General features: G+C 44.9%; 1 protein-coding gene across 2 annotated transcripts in view; it reads left to right on the forward strand.

Moving 5' to 3' along the window:
* The window catches only part of ARFGEF1 (ARF guanine nucleotide exchange factor 1), a 231009-nt gene that overhangs the window by 167273 nt on the left and 37184 nt on the right, over positions 1-26552 (forward strand). For both annotated transcript variants that reach the window (XM_069731468.1, XM_069731469.1), the window contains exons 21-28: positions 2757-2915; positions 5255-5405; positions 6392-6482; positions 8243-8283; positions 8430-8599; positions 10147-10298; positions 13439-13611; positions 15883-16043. In XM_069731468.1, the coding sequence (XP_069587569.1) occupies positions 2757-2915; positions 5255-5405; positions 6392-6482; positions 8243-8283; positions 8430-8599; positions 10147-10298; positions 13439-13611; positions 15883-16043 (1098 nt within the window). The remainder of the gene's footprint in view (positions 1-2756; positions 2916-5254; positions 5406-6391; positions 6483-8242; positions 8284-8429; positions 8600-10146; positions 10299-13438; positions 13612-15882; positions 16044-26552) is intronic.

Raw genomic sequence — 26552 nt, forward strand, 5'->3', positions numbered from 1 at the left:
GAGGCCTACCATATCAAGGGTGCAGCCATCCCGGCTGGGATCAGGGCACACTCTACTCGGGCGGTAGGGGCTTCCTGGGCGCTTCGGGACCAAGCTTCAGCAGAGCAGATTTGCAAAGCGGCCACTTGGTCCAGCCTGCACACTTTCTCTAAACATTATAATATCCACACTCAGGCCTCTGCTGATGCAAGTTTGGGAAGGAAAATTCTTCAGGCTGCGGTATCACACCTATAGGCGGTAAGTGCCTAGGGGTTTTCTTCCAGTGAGTCTTCTTCCCACCCTGGGACTGCTTTGGGACATCCCACAGTCCTGTGTCCCCCAATGAGACGATGGAGAAACAGGGATTTTTGTGTTACTCACCGTAAAATCCTTTTCTCCGAGTCGTTCATTGGGGGACACAGCTCCCTCCCTATTCATTTTATTTGTCTATGGAGTTGTTCAGACTATAGTATTATTCTAGACATGTTGTCTTTGCTCTAATGCTGTTTTGTTTTCTCTATCTCCTACTGCTTGTGCACCAAACTGGAGCTGTCAGGGCCAGTGGCAAGGTGTATACTATGGAGGAGGAGCTTTTTTTATACCTACTTAGTGTCAGCCTCCTGGCAGCAGTAGCATACACCACAGTCCACAGTCCTGTGTCCCCCAATGAACGACTCGGAGAAAAGGATTTTACGGTGAGTAACACAAAAATCCCTGTTTTTGTGCATTTGTCTCTTTCTCTAATAAATCATTTTTTGTATTTTTTGCTATTTAGTTTGTATTTTTCTGGGTGTGCACCCTATTTTGCATGGCTCTTTTTCTTGTTGTTTTTGCTTGATTACATGTGGGGATTCCCTAGCAACCAGGCAACCCCCACATGAACTTATGCTGGCTAACAGATGTAAATCATTCAGCTGCGGCAATAAAAACTAAATCTCCGAGCACTAAAAAATACTCGGAGGACACCCAAGCGTGCTCTAGAAATCTTGAGTATTGAGTATATTCACTCATCACTAGTTATAAATTATTCTAATTTACTGAGATAATGACTTTTGGGGTTTCATTGGCTGTAAGCCATAATCATCAACATTAACAGAAATAAACACTTGAAATAGATCACTCTGTTTGTAATGACTCTATATAATATGCATTTTACTTCTTGTATTGAAGACCTGAAATAAATTAACTTTTTGATGATATTCTAATTTTGTGAGAAGCACCTGCACATGTTTTTGTCATCAGAATCTGGGGTAATTACCAAGGTGTCTATCACCAGATAAAGCAGCAGAATTTGCCTTTTCTAAGCACAGACGTCTTTTACTAACTACCACTGATGTAAAGCAGTACAATCACTCTATGAATACCCTACCTGTGGGTCGGACCCATGTTGTTTCCTTACCGTTTATTCCCCCTTCTTGTCCTCCATGTTGGAAAAATCTAACACTTTTTGGATTTCCATCTCTGAAATTTACAATGTAATTCAAGTGTTTAATAGCAAACAAAAAGCAAAACAATGTACCGGTAATTCAAGTGGAGGATTTCGTTACTCTGTTTTTTTGGTTACAAATTTAAGGAGACTCCAGAATGCTTAAATTAAAAAAATAAATAAATAAACAAGAACATTGTCTTTTCTCTTGTGTCAGGTGTGTGGAGCAGATTATAACAGGTATCCAATGCCTTTTATAAGTACTGGCAGCCCACTGCAGAATTAATCTACGGTTTTTCCTTTATTTTTTTTTTCTTTTACACTTTTATTATTTTCCTCATTCTTTCATATAAACCATTTTAGAGTTGCTATAAATATAATTTCAGACAACTTCTAAGGCTATGTTCCCATGATTAGGAAATAGCAGCACTTTGGACGCAGTTAAAAAATTCACTGATCAATGTGGATTTACCACAAATTGACATGCTGCGACTTGTAAGGCCGCATCACGGGTCAGTGTGCACAGCAGTAAATAGAAGCCCAGTGGCCACGTGATTCCTATAAATCCCATCCACTGTGCTTGTACTGTACAAGGGAGGGTTTTGAATGCAGCGCAAGTGCACTCCGTCCAACACCCTGCTATTCCTGATCGTGGGCACCTACCCTCACATGTTATAGAGACATGTCAGAAATTTGGATTGGTGGTGGTCCGGGTGTTGAGACAACAACCAATTGCTAAAATGAAGTGTAGACAAGCACTGATTTCCTCTGAGAATGATGATGGCACTTTTACATTGAGCCTGTCCTGATGTGTGGGCAGCTTTACCAAGCACGTAATGCGGGAAATTTATGCTACAAAATCAGGAAGACTTGTGACCCCAACACTCTGGTGTACAGTAATGTGTGCACTAAGGCTATATTGTCACATCCGTGTGACGCGTCGCTGTGCTGTCCAATTTTTTATTGGGACACCGCTAACCCTTTGAGTATGTTCTATTCTGTTCTTCAAACTTGGATCCATATAGGACATGACCTGAGGCTCACGGACCTGACTCTGAGCCCTGATTTTGATGGATGTATACGGGTCCATCTGATAAAACACCAGGCAGCACACGGACATTTTCGTGTGTAAATGCTGCCTTAGTCTGGGTAAGCGCAAGATCCATAACGCTATGTATAAACTGTATGACGCTACTTATTTCATATGTAGTGTCAGTTGTAGAATGCAGATTCCAGATGCTGAGTTTCTATGATACTGCCACTTCTAGAATCTCTTCCATCCCCCCCGCCGGTCTACGATCTAAAGTGGTGGCGTTGGAAACCTATTGATGTGGTGTTCTTTCCCTTCCAGCTGGAGCGAGATGCCTATGTACAGGCCTTAGCAAGGTTTACATTATTAACCGTGAGCTCCGGCATTACGGAGATGAAACAGAAGAACATCGATACCATCAAGACTCTCATCACCGTGGCCCACACTGATGGAAACTACTTGGGAAGTTCATGGCACGAGGTAATTGCCGATGTCACTTACTAATTCTAAGAAGGTAAGCTGGGAGCTTGTTAGACCTCGCAGTGTGATAATCCGCAGCTACGGAAATAGTCATTACACGTAAGGGTAGCAGTGTAGCTGCCGGTGACATTTCCATGTAGTATTTTCATTCCAATGGTGTTTCAATTTAGAATTAATGGGGAGTCAGTAGTGAAAAATATTTGGAATTGAGAGTCCTCAGTAGTTCTAAATATTTTTCTATCCACTGGCTAACACGGTATCAAGATATATATCTTTCCTATGGGGAAACTAATACAGTAAAACTATAAGCAATTGCATTTGGTTTTAGAAATATAGTTCTAACTATGCTTACAGGGAACGTATTATCAGAAAGCGCCCCCATGTTTAAATCAGGTTGTAGTTATTTTTTATATATTTCTCCTTCGCCTCATTGGGGGACACAGTACTGTGGTGTATGCTACTGCCGCCAGGAGGCTGACACTAAGTAAACATAAAGTTTAGCTCCTCGTCCGTCGTATACATCTTGACACTGGCCAAAGGTGAACCCAGTTCATGCTTAGTGTCTGAAGGAGGCACAGGTCTGGTTTCCAGACCCCCCCCATATTCTTCCTCTTCATTTGGAAAATGAGACTGGGGCGACGGACCCTTTTGAAGGGGTCCGATCTCCCCAAACCAGCAACGGGCGAGCACGTGTGAGTGTCATCTCCACGTATCCTCTCCCGCAACGTGGGACCACTTGCCGAACTCGGCCCTGTCCACCCTGGGGTAACGAAACCCTAGGCTGTACACAGGCATATGGACTGTCCGTGCAGCCCCTACTGCATAACCTATGCTCAGACAGCGGTGATGCAAGGAGGCGGACGGTCCCTCTCATCCCCTGAAGGGAAGATGGAGTTAGGGTGCCTGCACCTTCCTTTTATACAGCCCCCCCCCTTCTAACCTTAATCTCCACTCGCGTGGTGGGGGGCTGGGAGGGCTCCTGCGGATGTGCGTTTGGAGAGCAGGCGCTGCGGTCTGTCTGCTGCTGGGCACGCCGCTGACCAAGAACCCGGCGTTTACTTCTGGGTCCGCCCCATTCATCATCAGCCGGGCTCCAGATAATTTAGTCCCCGGCTTCTGACAAGGTTAGGCCGCCCCGCCCATTCCGGCTGTGTCATTTCCGGCGGGTCCGCCCCCCTCATCCTTGAACGATCGCTGGGGGGGAAAATTTAGGCCCCGGCCTCAGTCTCCTATAGGATACAGGCTGAAAACTCCACCATTTCCGGTGGTACCGCCCAGCAATTGAGCGCGCTTTTTGAAAGGAAAACGAGGTTACGTCGCCCTGTGACAGGTTCCACAGGACGGACGGGGACACAGGACTGGGGTAAGGTTCTGTTTATAGCAGCAGCAGGGTCACCATGTCTAGAAGGACCAACGTATTATAGAAGGAACGTATTATCAGAAAGCGCCCCATTGTTTAAATCAGGTTGTAGTTATATGTATATATATATATATACACACACACACATATATTACAATCTGTATTAAAAATAAATTTTAAAAAAGTTTTACATTTATGCAATTTTTACACTGGCCACCGGGCAGTTTTTAGACTCATGCTTCCTGTTCATTACAGAAGATTTAAAAAAAATTAGACATCTCAGTGCTTGATAGCCATTAAAAGTTATCTTAAAAGGGGATGTGAAATAGTATGGTTTTGAGACTTCGGTGTCTTCATCTGACTAATGGTATCAGAAGGTACCATATCTTCATGGCACTAAAGACACTTTTGAAGAAACGTGCACAACTGGATATTTTTCTTGAAGACTTTTCGGCATCCTCATTATCATCTAAGACAGGATGACCGTGATCGATAACACACCTATGCACGTCCGATACCCCAAGATCCACCATTTGCTTCAGGCGATGTCGCAGCTGCTTCCCCTCCGTTCACAACGATCTTTGCACTTGTTACTTCAATACAAACGATAGGCTCAGAGTCTGTTCATGTGGCTTTCCTGAAAAACTAGAAGTATAATTATAGAATTGCCTTAGAGTCCTATGTGAAAATTACACTGATATGAAAAACATTGACAAAAATAATGCATTTAGCAAAAACCCTTGATTGTGAATTGTCAGTTTCTGATAAAGCACTCCCAGCAGTGCTAATCGGAAAGGTTTCAGAGATATTTGATATCCCAGTAACATGTAGGAGCCAATCTAGAACTTAATATATTTGTACATATATTTAAAAGGGAAACCACTTCTTCCACAAAGAAGGTCACATGATGGTTTTCCCTGGAAAAGCAAGAAACATTGCAGAACCTACCCTATCTACTTGTTTACTTTTTCCTACACAGATCTTGAAGTGCATCAGCCAGCTTGAACTTGCGCAGTTAATTGGTACCGGAGTGAAACCTCGTTATATCTCTGGGACAGTGAGGAACAGAGAAGGGCCATTCACTGGAACCAAAGACCAGGCCTCAGATGAGTTTGTTAGTCTTGGCTTAGGTGTGTATAATACAATATCATCAAAACAGAAATCGTAATCACCTAATTAATTGAAAAAACGGTCCTATGCCTCCATAGCAGGACCAATAGTGGTGATTTATATGGACACTCCTATCAAGGATGCATACACAAAAGTTGAAGTATATAATCCAAAATGAGACATACAATTATTTCATTCATTATTAGACAAGCAAGGCAACAATTAATATAAAACATGTATCAAAGAACAAAGTAATTTTAATCAGAGAGCTGGTATAAAAAAAGAGGGAGAGCGTGCTTGTCACAAATATGGTTTAGAACAGGGAGAGTGTAAAAAATATAAATTAAAGGCTTAGATAAAGTGACAGTGCAGCATAGTAGTAATGAGCGGAGTGTGGAGCCATTTAAAGAAGTAGCAAGGTCATATTATAAATGGTTAGATCCTGAATCCCAATACTAGCATTGCTAATGGCAACACACACCTATCAGTAAAAGGCTCTTACTCATGTTCCAATTTGTGAGACCACGCGCTCAGACCCCTGAGGAAGCCAACGCGAAACGCACGTCAGGTCTGTCTAAGTGGTCTCACAAATTGGAACTTGAGTAAGAACCTTTTACTGATAGGTGTGTTGCTGGTAGTGGGATTCAGGATCTAACCATTTAATATGACCTTACTCCTTCTTGAACGGCTCCATACACCGCTCCTTACTACTATGCTGCACTGTTACTTTATCTAAAGCTTTAATCAATTTTTTTTACGCTCTCCCTGTTCTAACCCATATTTGTAACACTTACGCTCTCCCTCTTTTATACCCGCTCTCTGATTTCCATTACTTTGTTCTTTGATACATGTTTTATGTTGTTGCCTTGTATGTCTCATCATGACTAGAATCATTTTATATCTCATTTTGGACTATATACTCCAACTCTTGGCCTAGGCGAGTGTCCGCTCTGTGGGATGTAGCCGTGTGAGCTGAACCTAATCATTTTTCTTTTTCCTTTAAAAGTTGGTGGAAATGTTGACTGGAAGCAGATGGCAAGTATCCAGGAATCCATAGGGGAGACCAGCTCTCAAAGTGTGGTGGTGGCTGTGGACAGGTATGTATGGTAGGAGCATTCGCCATTAAATTAGGGTATATAAACCAATGTCCCCGGATGGAGCATGATATAAGGAGAACTCTGCTGCTCTCGCTGTCTGGCAGATCATTGTATCATTACTACTGTGTCCTAATGAGGTAGAAAAACATATTCTTTTCTCATGCAAGCAAAAAAAATGTTAATGAGGTTTTCCCACCAAGAAAGTACTTTTTAATCAATAAATCTTGGAAGAAGAATAATTTCCACAATTAGATGTGTTTAAAAATAAAATGTTCCTGTGCTGAGATAATCTTATAAATGTGCCCCTGCCGTGTCTGAACTGCAATGCCAGAAAATGACTATTGAACCCAGCTATAAAGTGTTACTGTTTTAGTAGTCTGTAGCTTTAGCTGTAAAAAGAGGCAAAACCAGAGTGAATAAAGCCCGTTACCAAGAGTCCCGACATACGGCATCTGTCACTAGCTCCTAAATGAGCTGTCCCCATTATTTATGCCCATTACCCATTGACGTCTGCAGACTTATTACAGCTTCACTGTAATATTTATCACAAATGAATCTTTCATCAGGACTGGATTTTCCAGATGGCTGCGCACAAGCTTGTAGGAACATTTTGTAAGTGTGTCAGGAAGAGGCCAGAGAGCGCGCACTGTGCGAAAGCTCCGCGAGTGCTAGCGTCACAGTAACACTTCCCGCTCCTCGACCTTTCCAGCTCTGCCTGTCAGAGAGTGGCCCGACTCCGTAAAGACAGAGGAGATTTTCCGCATGACTTGGCATCAAACGTCGGGTCAGGCTTTCCTGACTTTTAATGTTTCATTTTCCAAATGATTTCCGCTTACTAGGAAGCCACTGCTGATAATGGGCTCCGGGGCAGCACAGGTTAGGACTGGCAGGGTTTACCAAGGGTGTTCAGCGATTTAGTCTGTAGCTGATTAGTCAGGTTGTGAGAAGTGAGGACGCAGACCCTCAAGAGGGAATTTAATGGAAATGTACTTTTATATAGGATTGTTCCATAAACACGATCACCTATCCACCGGAGACATGACAAATGTATGATCGCTGAGGGCCCACCGCTTACAAAAACAGGGTGCTCAAAGTCCACTGTATGAATGGAGAATTACTGAGCATGTGCGACCACCAGTCCGGTAGACTCATGAGGTCACACGTGCTCACTACTGCTCCAGTCAGAGGACTTTGGAGCTTCTGTTCTAGCAATCTGTGGGGTCCCAGTGATCAGACCCCCGGTAATCATACATTTATCACTTATGCGGTTAAGTAATTGATGTTGTTTTATAGGACAGTCCCTTTTGAATGTGCTTAAATCGGTAAATTATGCAAGTTCTTAATATACCAGTAGTTCTGATCTGAAGGGGTTCCCCTAAACTACAGGTATTACTAAGACCATGCAAGTCCTGACTGGTACTCGTCTGGTGACCGGTTTCCCTCTATGGACATGTGACCAGGGCTGTGTGTAAATGTGCTAAGCCTGCCCCCTTCTCTATCACAGCCAGTGTATAGGCAGAGGGGGCTGGCCTCACTATTGAAATGAGCAGTTAGCTATCCTCATTCACACTCGGCTATGGTCACATGCCGACACAAAAAGATGAAAGATGCCATGTTTTGTTTGTTTTTAAATCTCACACTATCCATGTTACTGGGAATGTTACCAGGGTGGTGCAATGCTTGACCTTTGCAGGGTAAGCTATTTTTCGGTTGCTAATAAATGACGTGCAGAGTGTAACATGCAATACATCTCTTTGCAGAATATTCACTGGATCCACCAGGCTGGATGGCAATGCTATAGGTAAGTAGTTCATGGCCAGAACCCACCATCTTTGTGACCTCTATTCTTCTTCTCCACCCCAGTCCCGCCTCTTGCGTTCACCATTGTATCAGTTCACAGTTGCACTTGTTGTACAGCATTAAATTGACCCCATTCTATGCTTGCAGTGGATTTTGTGCGCTGGCTTTGTGCAGTTTCAATGGATGAACTGGTGTCCCCCACACACCCACGTATGTTTAGCTTACAGAAAATTGTAGAGATATCTTACTACAACATGGGGCGGATCAGACTCCAGTGGTCCAGGATATGGGAGGTTATCGGAGATCATTTTAATAAGGTAAGAGTAACATTGTGCACATTGTTTTTACACAACCGTACATTTAGCGTTGGAGGTCATCCACTACTTTGGCATTGATATCGTGTCCAATTCTATAAAATCTGGCCGAACAGCTGATCAGTCAGTCCCAAGAGTCAGACTCCCCCCCCCCCCCCCCCCCCCTAACGATCTGATATTAATGACCCCCTAGAGTACAGGAACCTGCACAATGCCGGTCCATGGGTTGCGTACATTGTTGCAGCTCAGTACTATTTACTTCATTGGAGCTCAGCTGCAATACTGGACATTATGGAGCCATTTTTGGCAGAAAACAGTAATATTTTTGTAGTTTTGTATACTTCTTTTGTTCAGTTTTAAACCTTACTGCAACCTCTGGTGCCCAAACATGTTCAGTAACTAAAAGCTTGTGTGTGCTGAGCTTGTAAGCGCTGCCCTGAGGCTAGCCGGGTTATCGGTGCATGTGTGTGCAGGGCAGGCTGTCAGTCAAGGTGCGGGGTGCCAGACATGATTGAACACGGTTTACCTTCAGATTGCCACAATATCTTCAGATAAATAGCATTTTTGTAGCTGACTGGTTTTCTTTAAAGCTTTGCTCCAGCGTGTTTTTTTAATTTTTTTTTATTTTACCGCTGGAGTCTTCTCACTAATGTTAGTTCCCTTCCCCTAGAAAAATATTTACCAGCCACCGTCTAGATCTATTACCTGTGCCGCTCCAGTGTATATCTATGAGAACCAGAATGCGGCTCTCATAGACATGCTCTGAAAGCTTGTGACCATTACCTCTGACTTCCGGTCAGTCAGATACTGCGGTCACAAGATGGCGGTGCGATACCGGAGCGACACCAGGAATAGTAGAACCCTGGATCTCGTAATTCTATTACTAGAGTCAGGGTATATGCTTTTGTGACATCACTCCAGAGGTGAAATATAAAAATGACGCCGGAATGGTGCTTTATATGGGTTGTCCGGTCTTAAACTACAAGTTTGCAGTCACTCTGTGTGACTGCAGACCTGTGAATCCTGACATTGTGCGCACTGTGCGCTGTGAGGACTATCTGTCATCAGGAGCTGCAGCCGTGTGACGGCAGGTATACGACATGCTTCCTCCTGGACACATTCCCAGTAGATGGCCGCCGCCTCGTTCAATGCAAGTGCATTGAGTGTGGCCGGAAACAGTCTAGTCAGAATGTGGCGTGTGCGTATTACATACTTGGAGTCACGTGATCTCTGCTTTGGACCCCGGCATCGGTGAATCCTCACAGCATGCAATGCGCACAATGCAAGGATTCACAGACTAACTGCAGGCTCGTAGTTTGACTAGACAATCCCTTTGGGCCACGGACCCGCTGTCAGTATTTGGTTTTGGCTTAGAAATACTGAGCGTGTGAATGCGGTGTAAAGCTCACATTTGCCTCCACACTGTGCTGTGGCTACAATGCAGCGCCCTCTGCTGGCACCTCTCAGCATTTTGCATTTGTCACACAGCACAATATTATAAGATCACAATATTTTAAATGCATTTTAATACAATTTCTCTTTTTTTTAAGGTTGGTTGCAACCCTAATGAGGATGTTGCCATCTTTGCAGTAGATTCCTTAAGACAACTTTCTATGAAATTTTTAGAAAAAGGGGAACTTGCAAATTTCCGCTTCCAGAAAGATTTCCTAAGGCCGTTTGAGCACATTATGAAACGAAATCGGTGGGTTTGCGTTACCTTCCTTATTTAATTTCTTTCGTAGTGTTGAGCTGACATACTGTGACCCTCCAGTCATCATTTGCTGATTTTCCACTTCCTCTGGGTTCTCAGACAAGGAACCACTATATCATGTCCACATGACTTAATATAACATTTGGGTTTGGGTATAACCGGGATTAGTGGAAGGCTAAGCACTGAACTGTGGCCACATGACATAAGACCGCAGTGGGGTGCTGCTCAGATTGCACCCGGTCAGCGCCTTCATAGAAAGCCAGCAGGAGTCAGGATAGCTAAGAAAATATAATATTTAGTGAAATCCCAACAAATTTACATTTTACAGTAACAATAATTGGTAGATATCAGAATCAGTAAATATTCGGAATGATAGGACACGGATCAGGTCAGGGTATAAAGAGATGAATAATCTCACAAGAAAAGTAATGTTGTAGTTTGGTCACAGATACAGAGAGGGAATGCCTATATATATATATATATATATATATATATATATATATATATATATATATATATATATATATATATATATATATATATATATATATACACACACAGTACAGACGAAAAGTTTGGACACACCTTCTCATTTAAAGATTTTTCTGTATTTTCATGACTATGAAAAATGTAAATTCACACTGAAGGTATCAAAACTATGAATTAACACATGTGGAATTATATACTTAACAAAAAAGTGTGAAACATGTGAAAATATGTCTCATATTCTATGTTCTTCAAAGTAGCCACATTTCGCTTTGACGACTGCTTTGCACACTCTTGGCATTCTCTTAATGAGCTTCAAGAGGTAGTCACCGGAAATGGTTTTCACTTCACACGTGTGCTCTGTCAGGTTTAATAAGTGGGATTTATTGCCTTATAAATGGGGTTGGGACCATCATTTGTGTTGAGCAGAAGTCTAGTGGATACACAACTGATAGTCATACTGAATAGACTGTTAGAATTTGTATTATGGCAAGAAAAAAGCAGCTAAGTAAAGAAAAACGAGTGGCCATCATTACTTTAAGAAATGAAGGTCAGTCAGTCCGAAAAATTGGGAAAACTTTGAAAGTGTCCCCAAGTGTAGTTGCAAAAACCATCAAGCACTACAAAGAAACTGGCTCACATGAGGACCGACCCAGGAAAGGAAGACCAAGAGTCACCTCTGCTTCTGAGGATACGTTTATCTGAGTCACCAGCCTCAGAAATCAGCCTCAGGTTAAAAGCACCTCAGATTAGAGACCAGGTCAATGCCACACAGAGTTCTAGCAGCAGACACAACTCTACAACAAATGTTAAAAGGAGACTTTGTGCAGCAGGCCTTCATGGTAAAATAGCTGCTAGGAAACCACTGCTAAGGACAGGCAACAAGCAGAAGAGACTTGTTTGGGCTAAAGAACACAAGGAATGGACATTAGACCAGTGGAAATCTGTGTTTTTGTCTGATGAGTCCAAATTTGAGATCTTTGGTTCCGACCACCGTGTCTTTGTGCGACGCAGAAAAGGTGAACGGATGGACTCTACATGCCTGGTTCCCATCGTGAAGCATGGAGGAGGAGGTGTGATGGTGTGGGGGTGCTTTGTTGGTGACACTGTTTGGGATTTATTCAAAATTGAAGGCATACTGAACCAGCATGGCTACCACAGCATCTTGCAGCGGCATGCTATTCCATCCGGTTTGCGTTTAGTTGGACCATCATTTATTTTTCAACAGGACAATGACCCCAAACACACCTCAAGGCTGTGTAAGGGCTATTTGACCAAGAAGGAGAGTGATGGGGTGCTACGCCAGATGACCTGGCCTCCACAGTCACCAGACCTGAACCCAATCGAGATGGTTTGGGTTGAGCTGGAGCTGGACGAGTGAAGGCAAAAGGGCCAACAAGTGGTAAGCATCTCTGGGAACTCCTTCAAGATCGTTGAAGACCATTTCCGGTGACTACCTCTTGAAGCTCATCAAGAGAATGCAAAGTGTGTGCAAAGCAGTCATCAAAGCAAAAGGTGGCTACTTTGAAGAACCTAGAATATAAGACCTATTTTCAGTTATTTCACACTTTTTTGTTAGGCATATAATTCCACATGTGTTAATTCATAGTTTTGATGCCTCCAGTGTGAATTTACAATTTTCATAGTCATGAAAATACAGAAAAACCTTTAAATGAGAATGTGTGTCCAAACTTTTGGTCTGTGTATATATATATATATATATAATATGGTATTCCGGTCACATGTTCCGATAATGGCCAATAGTGGTTGTCAATTTAGCGCTTGCACGCCAGAGCGACTGACTCCAAATACCGCCCATCCGGTTTGGGTTTCTGTTTCCTCACAAAGGAGGCAGCTTGCAAGTCACACCGAGGCTACAGGCACTGTGATTAGTTGTACTGTAGCAATGTGACCTCACATCCCCTGTAAACATGTAGCCCCCCAATCTTTAAGGGAATCTGTCAGCAGGATTTCACACCCCAAACTATTTATATGCACATGTAGCTCTTTGAAAGAAAAGTCCAGCAATACCTTTACATGGCCGGTCTCTTACTGAGAAATTATTGATATGCGAATGAGACTAAAGTGCTATGGTAGATCTGAAGCCTCTGGCTCTTTTTCCCTGGAGGGACACAGGCTTCAGACCTAACATATTCATATCAGTTCACACTCTGATTTTTCAGTAATGGAGGAATGGACTGGCCATGTAAAGGTGTTGCCATGAAAGAGCTACATGTAGATATGTATAGTATTTTGGGGGGAAGGATCCTGTTGATACATTCCCTTTTAACATGGTCTTTTAGTAGCACATTAGATCTTAATCCAGTGTGTTAGTCTTATAAATGGATAGCATACAGCGATGACGGCGATCTACTAGTAACCTTTTCATGTGTCCTAAAGAGCAATAGAGTAAAGTTTTCCGCTACTGTAATTCTATATCAGAATAATATAGCACATGCCCAATCCTTCCCATATATGCATTACTAATGTGCCTGCGGACATGTCTCCAGTCACTCATGGGTTAATGGAGAAGGCTTTTGATCTCTTTCTTCTTGCTGGACTGTATATCCTTGATGGTGCACACATAATGTATATCCCATGGCTTGAAGCAGCGCTCTCATGTAATCTGTGTTCTTTCTGTTAAGGTCACCGACCATCCGGGACATGGTTGTCCGCTGTATTGCACAGATGGTAAACTCCCAAGCTGCTAACATTCGCTCAGGTTGGAAAAACATATTCTCCGTTTTTCACTTGGCTGCATCAGACCAGGATGAAAGCATAGTGGAGCTCGCCTTCCAGACCACTGGGCACATAGTCAGTGAGTATCGGTTTGGTGTCTATATGTGACATTTCATGGAGATTTGTACATTTGATACAATAACATTGTCCTTAGATTTGTGCTAATGAGACACTAGAGGTGTAAAGAATACCTGTCAGTAGGCCTCTGTATGGGGCAGGAGACATCTCAGGACCTTTGTGTATAGCCCGAGACAGACAATGATTCAGACCTAGATAGGAGGGGTTACCACTGAAGACACGCTCCCTGGACACTTGGAGAGTAGCTTGCATGTGGCACAGGAATAGTTAAATTTCTTTATTTTCTGCTCATTTAAATGGATATATAACCAGAAATGTCTCTCTAGCCTCTGCATATAGCAGTTAATGTGACTTGTCAAAATTGAAAAGTGAAACATCAAGAATTATAGACTCTCTTCCTGCCCTCCATATTGTTCCCCCCGCTTTCCCCGCTCCATCAATCGTGGTGAGCTTGTGCTCCTTACTACTGATGAGTGAGTGTGCTTGTTACTCGGGTTTTCCAAGCATGCTACGGTGTTCTCCGAGTATCTGGGGCGTGCTCGTAGATTGTTTGTGTCTCCGCAGCTGCATGATTTGTGGCTGCTAGACAGCCTGCATACATGAGGGGATTCCCTAACAAACAGGCAATCCGTGCATGTGTTCAGGTTGTCTAACACTCGCAAATCGTGCAGCTGCGCGGGACACAAACATAATATACGAGCACGCCCAAAATACTCGGAGAACACCCGCGCATGCTCAGAAAACCCAAGTAACGAGCATACTCGCTCATCACTACTCCTTACATATAGTTACAGTAAACTTAAGGTCAGCTGTAAACCGAGAGAATGTCTCTCCACAAAGTGTCTGCTCCTCAAATGGGCAACTGTGACTATATTATGGTTAAAACAGACTATCAGCACTACCGTGTAAAGATCACCTGTAACTTGCTAAAAAATATTGCCTTTTTGTTTTATAAAATAGTCTGAGCTCCCCTTATTTTACTGATCTTTCCAAATTGCACAACATCTCTCCGTTGCAGATATATTCACATTTGTTGCTTTTGAAGCACAGTATGTGAAATCTCTGGAAAAAAATCCCAGTTGAACTATGCATTACAAGCAGAGTCTTTTCAGGAGGTGGGGGTGTGTACACTTTCACTACTCCCTCCCGCATCCAGGTTGTCAGCGTCTGAGACTACTAGACTTCTTGATCAGCTGTCAAGTTGTGTTAGGCGTTCTCTGGGACGGAAGGATGAAAGCGCACTTCCTCTGAGAAGTTGCACTACAAGCAGAGATTTCACATACAGTGCTCCAAAAGCATCAAATTTGAATATCTCTGGAATAGAGTGACACCACGCAAAATGGAAACAGTGGCAAATTCATGGGAGCTCTGGGATTTTTTTTTGTTAACAAGGTATTGATCTCAAATTTTTTCAGCAAATTGCAGAGCCTTTTTAAACTGTTATTCTCATCTTCAATCTCCAGGAATGTATTGTTCCCCAGCCTCCCGGCCTTCTGCTGTCCTGGAGAAACAATGCGCGCATGATTGATATTGTGGAGTAGTCGCGTGGTGGCGCTGCTGACCTTATTTGTGCACTCTACGTTGCAGCAAGCAAAAGCAGCTTTGCCTAAGAAGCACCAGAAAAGCGCTAGATTCAGAGCAGCGCTTACAAGCTCTATAGAAAAGAGCTCACAAGCACTGAACTCCTTACCTAGGAGACTGGCCACCGCTGATAGACTACAGTGGTGGTAGGTAACCAAGGCAACAGGCAGTAAATACAATTTAAAATTCTTCTGTTCTTCAGAATGGAGAATTTATAATAAGAAAACTTCAGTGTTTCTTGTTTTTACAAGCAAATTGCAATTTTAACCATTTATGATGTTGAGAAAACCCTTCCAAGAAAAAATCTCTTCACGTTCATTCTACGCCACCCACCATGGATTTCAGTGTGGTGTCCCAGTTTTCTAATGATACTGAAAATTCAGAGGTTTCTGAAGGCCACGTGCATCTACGGTAAAAAATGAAGCAAATTATTGAAATATTACAAATATTTTCCCGTTTCCACGATACAGGCTGGAGACCAAGCCTGTGCAGTCTGATCCTGCAGTATTACTCCTTTCCACTTGCCCACCACTTCTTGCGTTCTTCCATCCTTGTGCTGCTTACAGACAGAAGAGTACGCCAAGCCTGCAATTATTTCTAAGATCTGTTTTTGTTTTTTTTTATTTTTGTGACTTGTAATCGTAATGGCGGGAATATGTATTCAGTGCGTCCCTTCTTTTTCTTCCCACAGCTCTCGTGTTTGAAAAACATTTTCCCGCCACCATTGATTCTTTTCAAGATGCAGTAAAATGTCTGTCTGAATTTGCATGTAATGCAGCATTCCCGGACACCAGCATGGAAGCCATACGTCTGATCCGCCACTGTGCTAAATACGTCTCTGACCGGCCACAGGTAAGATACAGCAGTGCTACAAGTGTATAGTGGATGGAAAGACGCCATTGTCCTAAGGCCTCTTTCACACTTCCGTCTTTTTCCGTCACAATCCGTCATTTTGTGAAAAAAAAAACAGATCTAGCAAATGTTTCTGCTGGATCTGTTTTTTTCCCATAGACTTGTATTAGGCTACGTTCACATTAGCGTTCCGCTAATGTGCGTCGCTGTTGCGTCGGCGACGCAGCGGCGACGCGCCCCTATGTTTTACATAGGGGACGCGTGCATTTTTTTGGTTGCGTTTTTCGACACGTGCGTCGTTTCCGACGCTAGCGTCGGACGCAAGAAAATGCAACAAGTTGCATTTTTCGTGCGTCCGATTTTCGTCAAAAAACGACGCACGCGTCGCAAAACGCAGCGTTTTTTGAGCGTCGTGCGTTGCGTCGCCGGCGCGCAACGCTAATGTGAACGTAGCCTTAGCGACGGATTGTGACAGATGGTCTTCCGTTTCATCCGTCGTGCACTGGATCCGTCGTAAAATTGCTGTCTGTCGGGCGGAGACAACGCACAGAGGAACGTTTTTTCTGTACGTCAGAAAATCGTTCAGCGATGGATCCTGCGCTGTCCGTTGCTGTCCGCAGGATCTGTCGCTGACTGTCAAAACCAGGAATCCAGCAACGGATGCCGTCTTTTGAAACTGAGCGTGCGTGGAAGAATTTCCCATCAGGGAAATTCTCTCTCGCGCTCTCTCTCTCTGTTAAAAATAATTAAAAAAATAAAAAATTGTGATATTCTTACCTTCCGGCATCCCCCGCGGCCTTCCCGACGAGCATCGGGAAGGCTGCAGGGGACGCCGGAAGGTAAGAATGTCACAATTTTTTATTTTTTTTTTAACCTGGGTTGTGTTGTGTATTTGTTTTCTCAGCGGAAAAACGAGACGAAGACGCATACACAACACGTGCACATAATCTTGACGGATCCGTCAAAAAAACGGACCCAGTGCACCCGTTTTTTACAATCTGCACAGGATTCGTCCTTTCAACATTTTGACGGATTGTGACTGATTGTAAAAGACGGAAGTGTGAAAGAGGCCTAAGGGTACCGTCACACTATACAATTTACCAACGATCACGACCAGCGATACGACCTGGCCGTGATCGTTGGTAAGTCGTAGTGTGGTCGCTGGAGAGCTGTCACACAGACAGCTCTCCAGCGACCAACGATGCCGAGGTCCCCGGGTAACCAGGGTAAACATCAGGTTACTAAGCGCAGGACCGCGCTTAGTAACCCGATGTTTACCCTGGTTACAAGCGTAAAAAAAACAAACAGTACATACTTACATTCCGGTGTCCGTCAGGTCCCTTGCCGTCTGCTTCCCGCACTCACTGACTGCCAGCCGTAAAGTGAAAGCACAGCGGTGACGTCACCGCTGTGCTCTGCTTTCACTTTACAGCCGGCAGTCAGTGAGTGTGGGAAGCAGACGGCAAGGGACCTGACGGACACCGGAATGTAAGTATGTACTGTTTTTTTTTTTTTACATTTACGCTGGTAACCAGGGTAAACATCGGGTTACTAAGTGCGGTCCTGCGCTTTTTAGCCCGATGTTTACCCTGGTTACAAGCGAACGCATCGCTAGATCGGTGTCACACACACCGATCTAGCGATGACAGCGGAAGATCCAGCGACGAATGAATGTTCCAAACGATCTGCTACGACGTACGATTCTCAGCAGGGTCCCTGATCGCCGCTGCGTGTCAGACACAGCGATATCGTATGGATATCGCTGGAACGTCACGAATCGTACCGTCGTAGCGACAAAAGTGCCACTGTGTGACGGTACCCTTAAACTAGCTGTTTTTAAATGGGATATTTAGCTAGTGGCCCCAAATGCCCCCCATGCGCATAAGTTTAACCCTTTACTGAGCAGACCTGTGGGTCTAATTAAAGGGACTCTGTCACCTGAATTTGGAGGGAACAATCTTCAGCCATAGGGGTGGGGTTTTTGGGTGTTTGATTCACCCTTTCCTTACCCGCTGGCTGCATGCTGGCTGCAATATTGGATTGAAGTTCATTCTCTGTCCTCCATAGTACACGCCTGCGCAAGGCAAGATTGCCTTCCCCACCACCACCACCAATTTTGCCTCTCCTCTCCATCAGCCATCATTTTTTACATTTTTTCAGTGATGTGGCTGTTAGGAAACTTTGTTTTTTTACATGGGAAAAATGTAACATTTTAGCATTCTTTTAGGTTACATTTAATTTCCATATTTCCTTGCAACATATTTTTTTGTTTAAATGTTTATTATCAAATTTTTAACTATTTACCAAAGGGAGACATTAGGGTAAATCAGGGATTAGTATTAATATATAGATCTTGATACCCTAAAGGATAGTGGGGAGGGAAAAGTAAAGAAATGAGAGGGGAAGGGCGAAAAGGAGGGACAAAGGGAAAAGGTAAACAAAATCTTAGAAGAAAAAAAAAGGAGATATAGTTGTTATGAAATGACTTACAGCGGCACTGCAAAAATTACAGAACACAAAAAAAAAAACAAGACTAGTAGGTAGTGATGGGCGAGTTGCATTGTTGTTTGGGTGATCTCTGAGTATTTTGGCGTGCTCGGAGATTGTTTTCCTCGTCTCAGCTGTATGATTAGTAACTTGTAGACACACTGAGTACATGCGGGAATTCCCTAACAAACAGGAAATCCCCACATGTATTCAGGCTGTCTAACAGTCGCAAATCATGCAGCTGAGGCAACGAAAACTAAATCCCCCAGCACGCCAAAACACTCGGAGACCACCCGAGCAAGGAGTATTCTCGCTCATCACTTACTAGTAGGTTGTTAGCCTGATAATTTTTCCAAAAATGTAAGCCGTGGTTTCCATTTAAATAAGTATATTTCCAAAGTGTTATTAACAATTGCTAATCTATGCTCGTAAGAATTGTGTAATGACCTTTTCTCTATTATATCCTGAAGTGTAGGAATAGGAGCTCTTATCCAATTTAAAGCTATAGCTTTTTTAGCCACTGAGAAAATGTGTATTACAATAAATCTATATTCTGAGTTAATATGAGAAAGAAGAGTTAATTGCGGGGTGATTATAACGTTGCTACCAGTAACTTTTTTTTTTATTAAAGTGGAAATGTCACTCTAAAAACTCGGGGCTTTAGAGCAATACCAGAAAATATGGATCAAGTCCCTTTATTTCCGCATCTTCTCCAGCAAAGAGGTGTAAGATTCATAAAGGCTTTAGCCAATCTATTGGGGGTTAAATACCAACTTTATAACATCTTAAAAAATGCTTCCTGAAGAGAGGCACTGAGGTTAGATGTGCATGACAAGGAAATCGCTTTTTTCCAGCTTTCAATAGGAAATGATTTCTTTTAGATCTATACCAATTGCTTATCTGTGAACATAATATATAGAATATATCAAATCTGTGTCGGGAACTTTCTATTTTAGTTTACGTTGTATAAAAGGAAGAAAATGATTACCATCTTGAATTAAAATTAAATAAAAATGTACAAGTTCTTTCCAGGATAAGAGGATATTTTGGTTAGTTATCATATTTATTATCTCCAAAGGTAATTTTTTTTAGTTGGTCATATCTAGAAGTTCTATTTGGAATATTTGCAAACTTTTTCCAAGCTGAGAGGGAGGCAGAACAGTTTGAGACTCCGGTATAGAGTTTAGTAAAAAGGTTATTAATAGAGAATGAAGCGGAGACTTTTCACTTGTTCGTGATCTACCCAGGCGGCAGAGCAGTCCTTTTTGAACCAAGCCTGACTTTGTTTAACAAGATTGGTATAATAATACACATTCAAATTATGGAGTCCAAAACCCCCTGAGGATTTGCTTTTCATTAAGGTTGTTTTCTCCTTCACCACATTGGGGGACACAGAACCATGGGTGTATGCTGCTGTCGCTAGGAGGCTGACACTAAGTTGAGACAAAAAAAGTTCGCTCCTCCCCTGCAGTGTACACCCTCATGCTGGCTTCCAGAGACCCAGTTCAAGCTTAGTGTCCGTAGGAGGCACACAGGGTCTGCTATTCAGACCAGAATATTTCTTATTTTTTGATTTTTTACTATTTAATTTTTTACCCGGATGAAGGGACGACGGAACCTTGCAAGGCTCCGATCTCCCCGAACCAACAACAGGCGAGCACGGAGAGTGTCGCCTCTCCGTATCCTCTCCTGCGACGTGGGATGCCACTGCCTGGGCTGTTTTTAAGGACGACGGGCCCCTTCAAGGGCATCAATCTCCCCCCTCCCTTAACAGACGAGCACATGGAGTGTCACCTCCACGTATCCTCTTCTGCAGCCAGGCCTATTGCCGAACATTTTGCCCTGCCCACCAGGTTATACCCTCGGATGCTCAGAGGCACCCTCCATCGTGGCGTCCGTACAGCCCCCACTGCATCACCACTGAAAAAAAGCGGATGATGAAAGGAGGCGGACGGTTCCTCTCCACCCCCCTTTTAAGTGGATGGAGGCTCCCCCAACCCTGCACCTTCCTAACTACCCCGGGCACAGCTTTGACCTGCTGCATCTGCAATCCCTTTCATATCGGGGTAAGTGCCACCCGTGAGGGGTCGTTTTCCGGCGGTCATTGGAGGGCTCCATAGCGGCACGGACTCCACAGGGCTCCGCGGCATCTTTCCCGGCGGTCCGCGGGGGCGCGCCGGCCGAAGCCATAAATTTAGTCCCTGGCTTCGGCCTAGTGCGGGCCGCATCCCGATAGGTTCCGCCCACCGCTCGCATCACTCTTGCGGCTCTGCCCCCAGACCTGGCGCTTCTCGCTCCTTGCGAGACTACTTCCCAGCTCTCGGCAGCCATCTTCCCCCACTGCACAGCAGCTCTGGCTGCCTTCTGCACCATGTCAGCACTCCTGGAAGCCGGTCTTCCCTGCAGCTTTACCCCACATCGCTTCCACTAGCAGTGTTTTTACTTATATTGGGGTACATCATGTCACAGTCAAGGGCTAATAAGACTACAAAGGTACATACCACCTTTTTTACTGCGTGTACCACCTGCCAGGCTCCTCTCCCTCGGCCTCAAAGCTCCCCTCTCTGCTCAACCTGTGATGCCCAATGTGCTCAGGGGCCCTCCGCCACTATCGACCCCAGTATATCTAGCCCCCACCCCCCCGAGTGGACCTCGTCACTGTCACAATCCATGGCTTCATTGGCAAAAGCGATTGATTCCCTTCATGACCCCTCTGGGGAGCAGGGCACTTGTCTACCTGTGTTAAGAGACCCCTCCCTTACAGGGGAATCATCGGCCAGCCGGGGCCGCTCTCACCTGAAGGAGGTACAGACATCCAAAAAACGGATCCGCACTACCTCTCCTGAGCATTCATGCCATTCAGTCTCTGGTAGCTCCACTTCTCGCTCACCCTCTCCAGGGGCTCGCAGCGAACATGACTCCGAATATGAGCCTGAGGCATCCTTGGACCCGGATTCTCCGGAGTTTTAGTCGACTGCGGACTACCTCATTGAAGCCGTCAATCACGCGCTAAAGGTTGATAATGACCCTAATTCGGCTCCTGATCATGCGGTATCTTTTAAAAGAACCAAGCGATCCCATAGGGTGTTCGCCTCTCACCCAGATTTTTTAGATATAGTCCGGCGAAACAGGGATCGACCGGAAAAGCGCTTTACGGGAAAAAAGGACCTGGTAACAAAGTATCCCTTTTTCGCAGATCTTGTCAAAGATTGGACGAAACCTCCACTAGTGGATCCTCCGGTGTGGCGTTTGGCTACCAAAACGCTTTTATCACTACCTGATGGGGCTTCGATTAAAAATCCCACAGAACGTCAAATAGATTCCCTGGCTCGCTCAGTATATGAAGCCTCAGGTTCCTCTCTATGCCCTTCCTTCGCTGCGGCATGGGTCGCAAAAGCAATGGTTTTCTGGGCAGATGCCCTTGCAAAATCCATTCAGGACCAGGCTCTTCCGTCTGAGGCGGCGGATCTCGCCAATCAAATTGCTATGGCTGGAGACTATGTGATGTATGCGTCTTTAGATGCAGCAAACTGTGCTGCAATTGCTGCCTGAAACGCCGTCACCTTTAGGAGAGCACTATGGCTTAGAGAGTGGCGCGCGGATTCCTCTTCTAAAAAGTCTTTGATTTCTCTGCCTTTTCAGAGCGGACGTCTGTTTGGAGAAAAATTAGACCAGCTTATTTCCGATGCAACGGGAGGGAAAAGCAAATTCCTCCCGCAGCACAGGCCTACGACTGCTTTTCAGCGTCAGCAACATTTTCGCTTCCGGCCCTTTCGCAGTAGCCCATTCTGGTCCACCTCCACAGCCTTGTCCAGATCAGAACGATCTCCACGTACAGAGAGAGACCCTCGGCCCTTATACAGGCCGAATCAGTCCTGGCGAGGTAAGCCTAGGCAACCCCGAACCAGGGGATCCAGGCCCTCCATATTTCCTTCACAATGACTCGGGGAGTTTTCCGGTCGACACCACCAAAGTAGGCGGACGCCTGCTTCTCTTTCAACATGTCTGGCTTTCCGTCATCCACGACGAATGGGTCAGAGACCTGGAGTCTTCTGGCTACAAAATAGAATTCTCCGCCTTCCCTCCGGCACGGTTTTTCCCCTCTCGTCTCCCAAGTTCAGGAGCTCAGTCTCGCGCACTTCACCGCGCCATCGAATCTCTCCACCGAAACGGGGTCATTGTTCGGGTTCCAGAACACGAGAGATTCAGAGGTTTTTACTCAAACCTCTTCGTCGTTCCAAAAAAGGACGGGTCTGTGCGCCCTATTTAAGATCTAAAGCTCCTAAACAAGTATGTAAATGTCCGGCACTTCAGAATGGAATCCCTCCGATCGGTCATCTCCTCAATGGAGAGAGGAGAGTTTCTAGCATCAATAGACATCAAAGATGCTTATCTCCGTATCCCAGTCTTCCCGCCACATCAAAGGTTCCTGCATTTTGCCATCCAGGAGGACCATTTTCAATTCACGGCCTTACCCTTCAGCCTTACCACCGCGCCCAGGGTATTCACAAAGGTCATGGGGGCGGTCATGACCATTCTTCACTCCCAAGGAGTGGTCGTGTTGCCATACTTAGGACGGACCTTTGATCAGGAGGTTGTCTATCATGCCTGCGACGCATGCGTCCGCATTACCTTTGATACTCTTTCACACCTGGGCTGGCTGATAAACTTGGACAAGTCCTCCCCGTTCCAGCCCAACGGATCTCCTTCCTAGGCATGATCCTGGACACGTCCAAGGGGCTGGTCCTGCTTCCTCGGTCCAAGGCCCAAGCGCTCCAGCAGGGAACCTGGACGCTTTGTCGTCCCTTTCATCATTCCATTCGGTTTGCCATGAGGATCCTGGGAAAAAGGGTGGCCGCAATGGAATCGGTTCCCTTCGCCCAACTGCATCTCCGCCCCTTACAACAGGCTCTGCTAGACAATTGGGACAGGAGTCCCCTATCCCTCGATCGGCCATGTCCTCTGTCCCCGCGGATCAGGCAAGCGCTCAAATGGTGGACTTTGGAATCATCTCTCAGCCAGGGGAGGTCTTTTCTCCCAATTCACTGGCTGGTGGAGACTACCAACGCCAGTCTCCTCAGTTGGGGAGCAGTATTTTGCCACCACACTGCCTAGGGGCGTTGGACGATTCGGGAGTCGAGACTTCCGATAAACATCTTAGAGATTCGAGCGATCAGGTTTGCCCTGAGATGTCTCCATTTCCTCCTTGCGGGTCACCCTATTCGCATTCAATCAGACAACGTCACAGCGGTGGCATACATAAACCATCAGGGGGGTACCCACAGCAGAGCGGCGATGCGGGACGTCTCCCACATTCTCCGTTGGGCCGAGAACAACCGCTCCACCATTTCTGCAGTGCACATTCTAGGCGTTGAGAACTGGGCGGCGGATTTTCTCAGCTGTCAGGGTCTCGCCTCGGGGGAGTGGGAACTCCATCCGGAGGTCTTCCAGCAGATTTGCCTTTGCTGGGGGACTTCGGACGTGGATCTGATTGCGTCCAGACTGAACACAAAAGTTCCCAATTTCATAGCACGTTCTCAGGATCCCCAAGCCATCAGGGCAGACGCACTGATATCCCCATGGCATCGGTTCCACTTCCCGTACGTGTTTCCTCCGCTTCCCTTACGACCGAAGGTTATCCGGAGAATCAAGATGGAAGGGGATTCTTTTGATCCTAGTCGGCCCAGACCGGCCATGTCGCGCATGGTACGCGGAGCTAGTTTAACTCGTCTCCGACGTTTCCTGGCGGCTACCAGATCGCCCAGATCTGCTTCACCAATGGCCGATCTACCACCAGAGCTCAGGGGCCCTACATTTAACGGCTTGGCTGTTGAAACCTGGATCCTAACTCAAGCTGGTTTCTCCTAGCAAGTCATTGCCGCCATAAGTGCTCGCAAGGCGTCTTCCGCTCACATCTATCACCGCACTTGGAAAGCCTTATTCTCATGGTGCAGGCTCCGTGGACGTCCTCCTCTCATTTTTTCAATTCCCTCCATTCCGGAATTTCTCCAGTCCGGCTTGGATTCCGGTCTGGCGCTCAGTTCCCTCAAGGGTCAGATCTCGGCATTATCCGTGTTGTTCCAATGCAAGATTGCTGCTAACTTGCAAGTCAGGACTTTTGTTCAGGGGGTCTCCCACTTAGTACCCCCCTATAAAATGCTATTAGAGACCTGGGATCTCAATTTGGTCCTGAGTGTTCTTCAGTAGTCCCCTTTTGGACCTCTGCAAGATGTCTCGCTGACTGTTCTCTCCTGGAAGGTCGCCTTCCTTGTGGCAGTAACCTCGATCAGGTGAGTCTCAGAGTTGGCCGCCCTGTCCTGCCCTGCGCCCTTCCTTTCCTTCCACCAGGACAAAGTGGTCCTACGTCCATCTCCGTCTTTTCTTCCCAAGGTGGTTTCATCCTTCTACCTTAATACATAGTAACATAGTTAGTAAGGCCGAAAAAAGACATTTGTCCATCCAGTTCAGCCTATATTCCATCATAATAAATACCCAGATCTACGTCCTTCTACAGAACCTAATAATTGTATGATACAATATTGTTCTGCTCCAGGAAGACATCCAGGCCTCTCTTGAACCCCTCGACTGAGTTCGCCATCACCACCTCCTCAGGCAAGCAATTCCAGATTCTCACTGCCCTAACAGTAAAGAATCCTCTTCTATGTTGGTGGAAAAACCTTCTCTCCTCCAGACGCAAAGAATGCCCCCTTGTGCCCGTCACCTTCCTTGGTATAAACAGATCCTCAGCGAGATATTTGTATTGTCCCCTTATATACTTATACATGGTTATTAGATCGCCCCTCAGTCGTCTTTTTTCTAGACTAAATAATCCTAATTTCGCTAATCTATCTGGGTATTGTAGTTCTCCCATCCCCTTTATTAATTTTGTTGCCCTCCTTTGTACTCTCTCTAGTTCCATTATATCCTTCCTGAGCACCGGTGCCCAAAACTGGACACAGTACTCCATGTGCGGTCTAACTAGGGATTTGTACAGAGGCAGTATAATGCTCTCATCATGTGTATCCAGACCTCTTTTAATGCACCCCATGATCCTGTTTGCCTTGGCAGCTGCTGCCTGGCACTGGCTGCTCCAGGTAAGTTTATCATTAACTAGGATCCCCAAGTCCTTCTCCCTGTCAGATTTACCCAGTGGTTTCCCGTTCAGTGTGTAATGGTGATATTGATTCCCTCTTCCCATGTGTATAACCTTACATTTATCATTGTTAAACCTCATCTGCCACCTTTCAGCCCAAGTTTCCAACTTATCCAGATCCATCTGTAGCAGAATACTGTCTTCTCTTGTATTAACTGCTTTACATAGTTTTGTATCATCTGCAAATATCGATATTTTACTGTGTAAACCTGCTTCCAGATCATTAATGAATATGTTGAAGAGAACAGGTCCCAATACTGACCCCTGCGGTACCCCACTGGTCACAGCGACCCAGTTAGAGACTATACCATTTATAACCACCCTCTGCTTTCTATCACTAAGCCAGTTACTAACCCATTTACACACATTTTCCCCCAGACCAAGCATTCTCATTTTGTGTACCAACCTCTTGTGCGGCACGGTATCAAACGCTTTGGAAAAATCGAGATATACCACGTCCAATGACTCACCGTGGTCCAGTCTATAGCTTACCTCTTCATAAAAACTGATTAGATTGGTTTGACAGGAGCGATTTCTCATAAACCCATGCTGATATGGAGTTAAACAGTTATTCTCATTGAGATAATCCAGAATAACATCCCTCAGAAACCCTTCAAATATTTTACCAACAATAGAGGTTAGACTTACTGGCCTATAATTTCCAGGTTCACTTTTAGAGCCCTTTTTGAATATTGGCACCACATTTGCTATGCGCCAATCCTGCGGAACAGACCCTGTCTCTATAGAGTCCCTAAAAATAAGAAATAATGGTTTATCTATTACATTACTTAGTTCTCTTAGTACTCGTGGGTGTATGCCATCCGGACCCGGAGATTTATCTATTTTAATCTTATTTAGCCGGTTTCGCA

The sequence above is a fragment of the Ranitomeya imitator genome, chromosome 6 (assembly GCF_032444005.1).
Source record: "Ranitomeya imitator isolate aRanImi1 chromosome 6, aRanImi1.pri, whole genome shotgun sequence".
Lineage (NCBI taxonomy): Eukaryota > Metazoa > Chordata > Amphibia > Anura > Dendrobatidae > Ranitomeya > Ranitomeya imitator.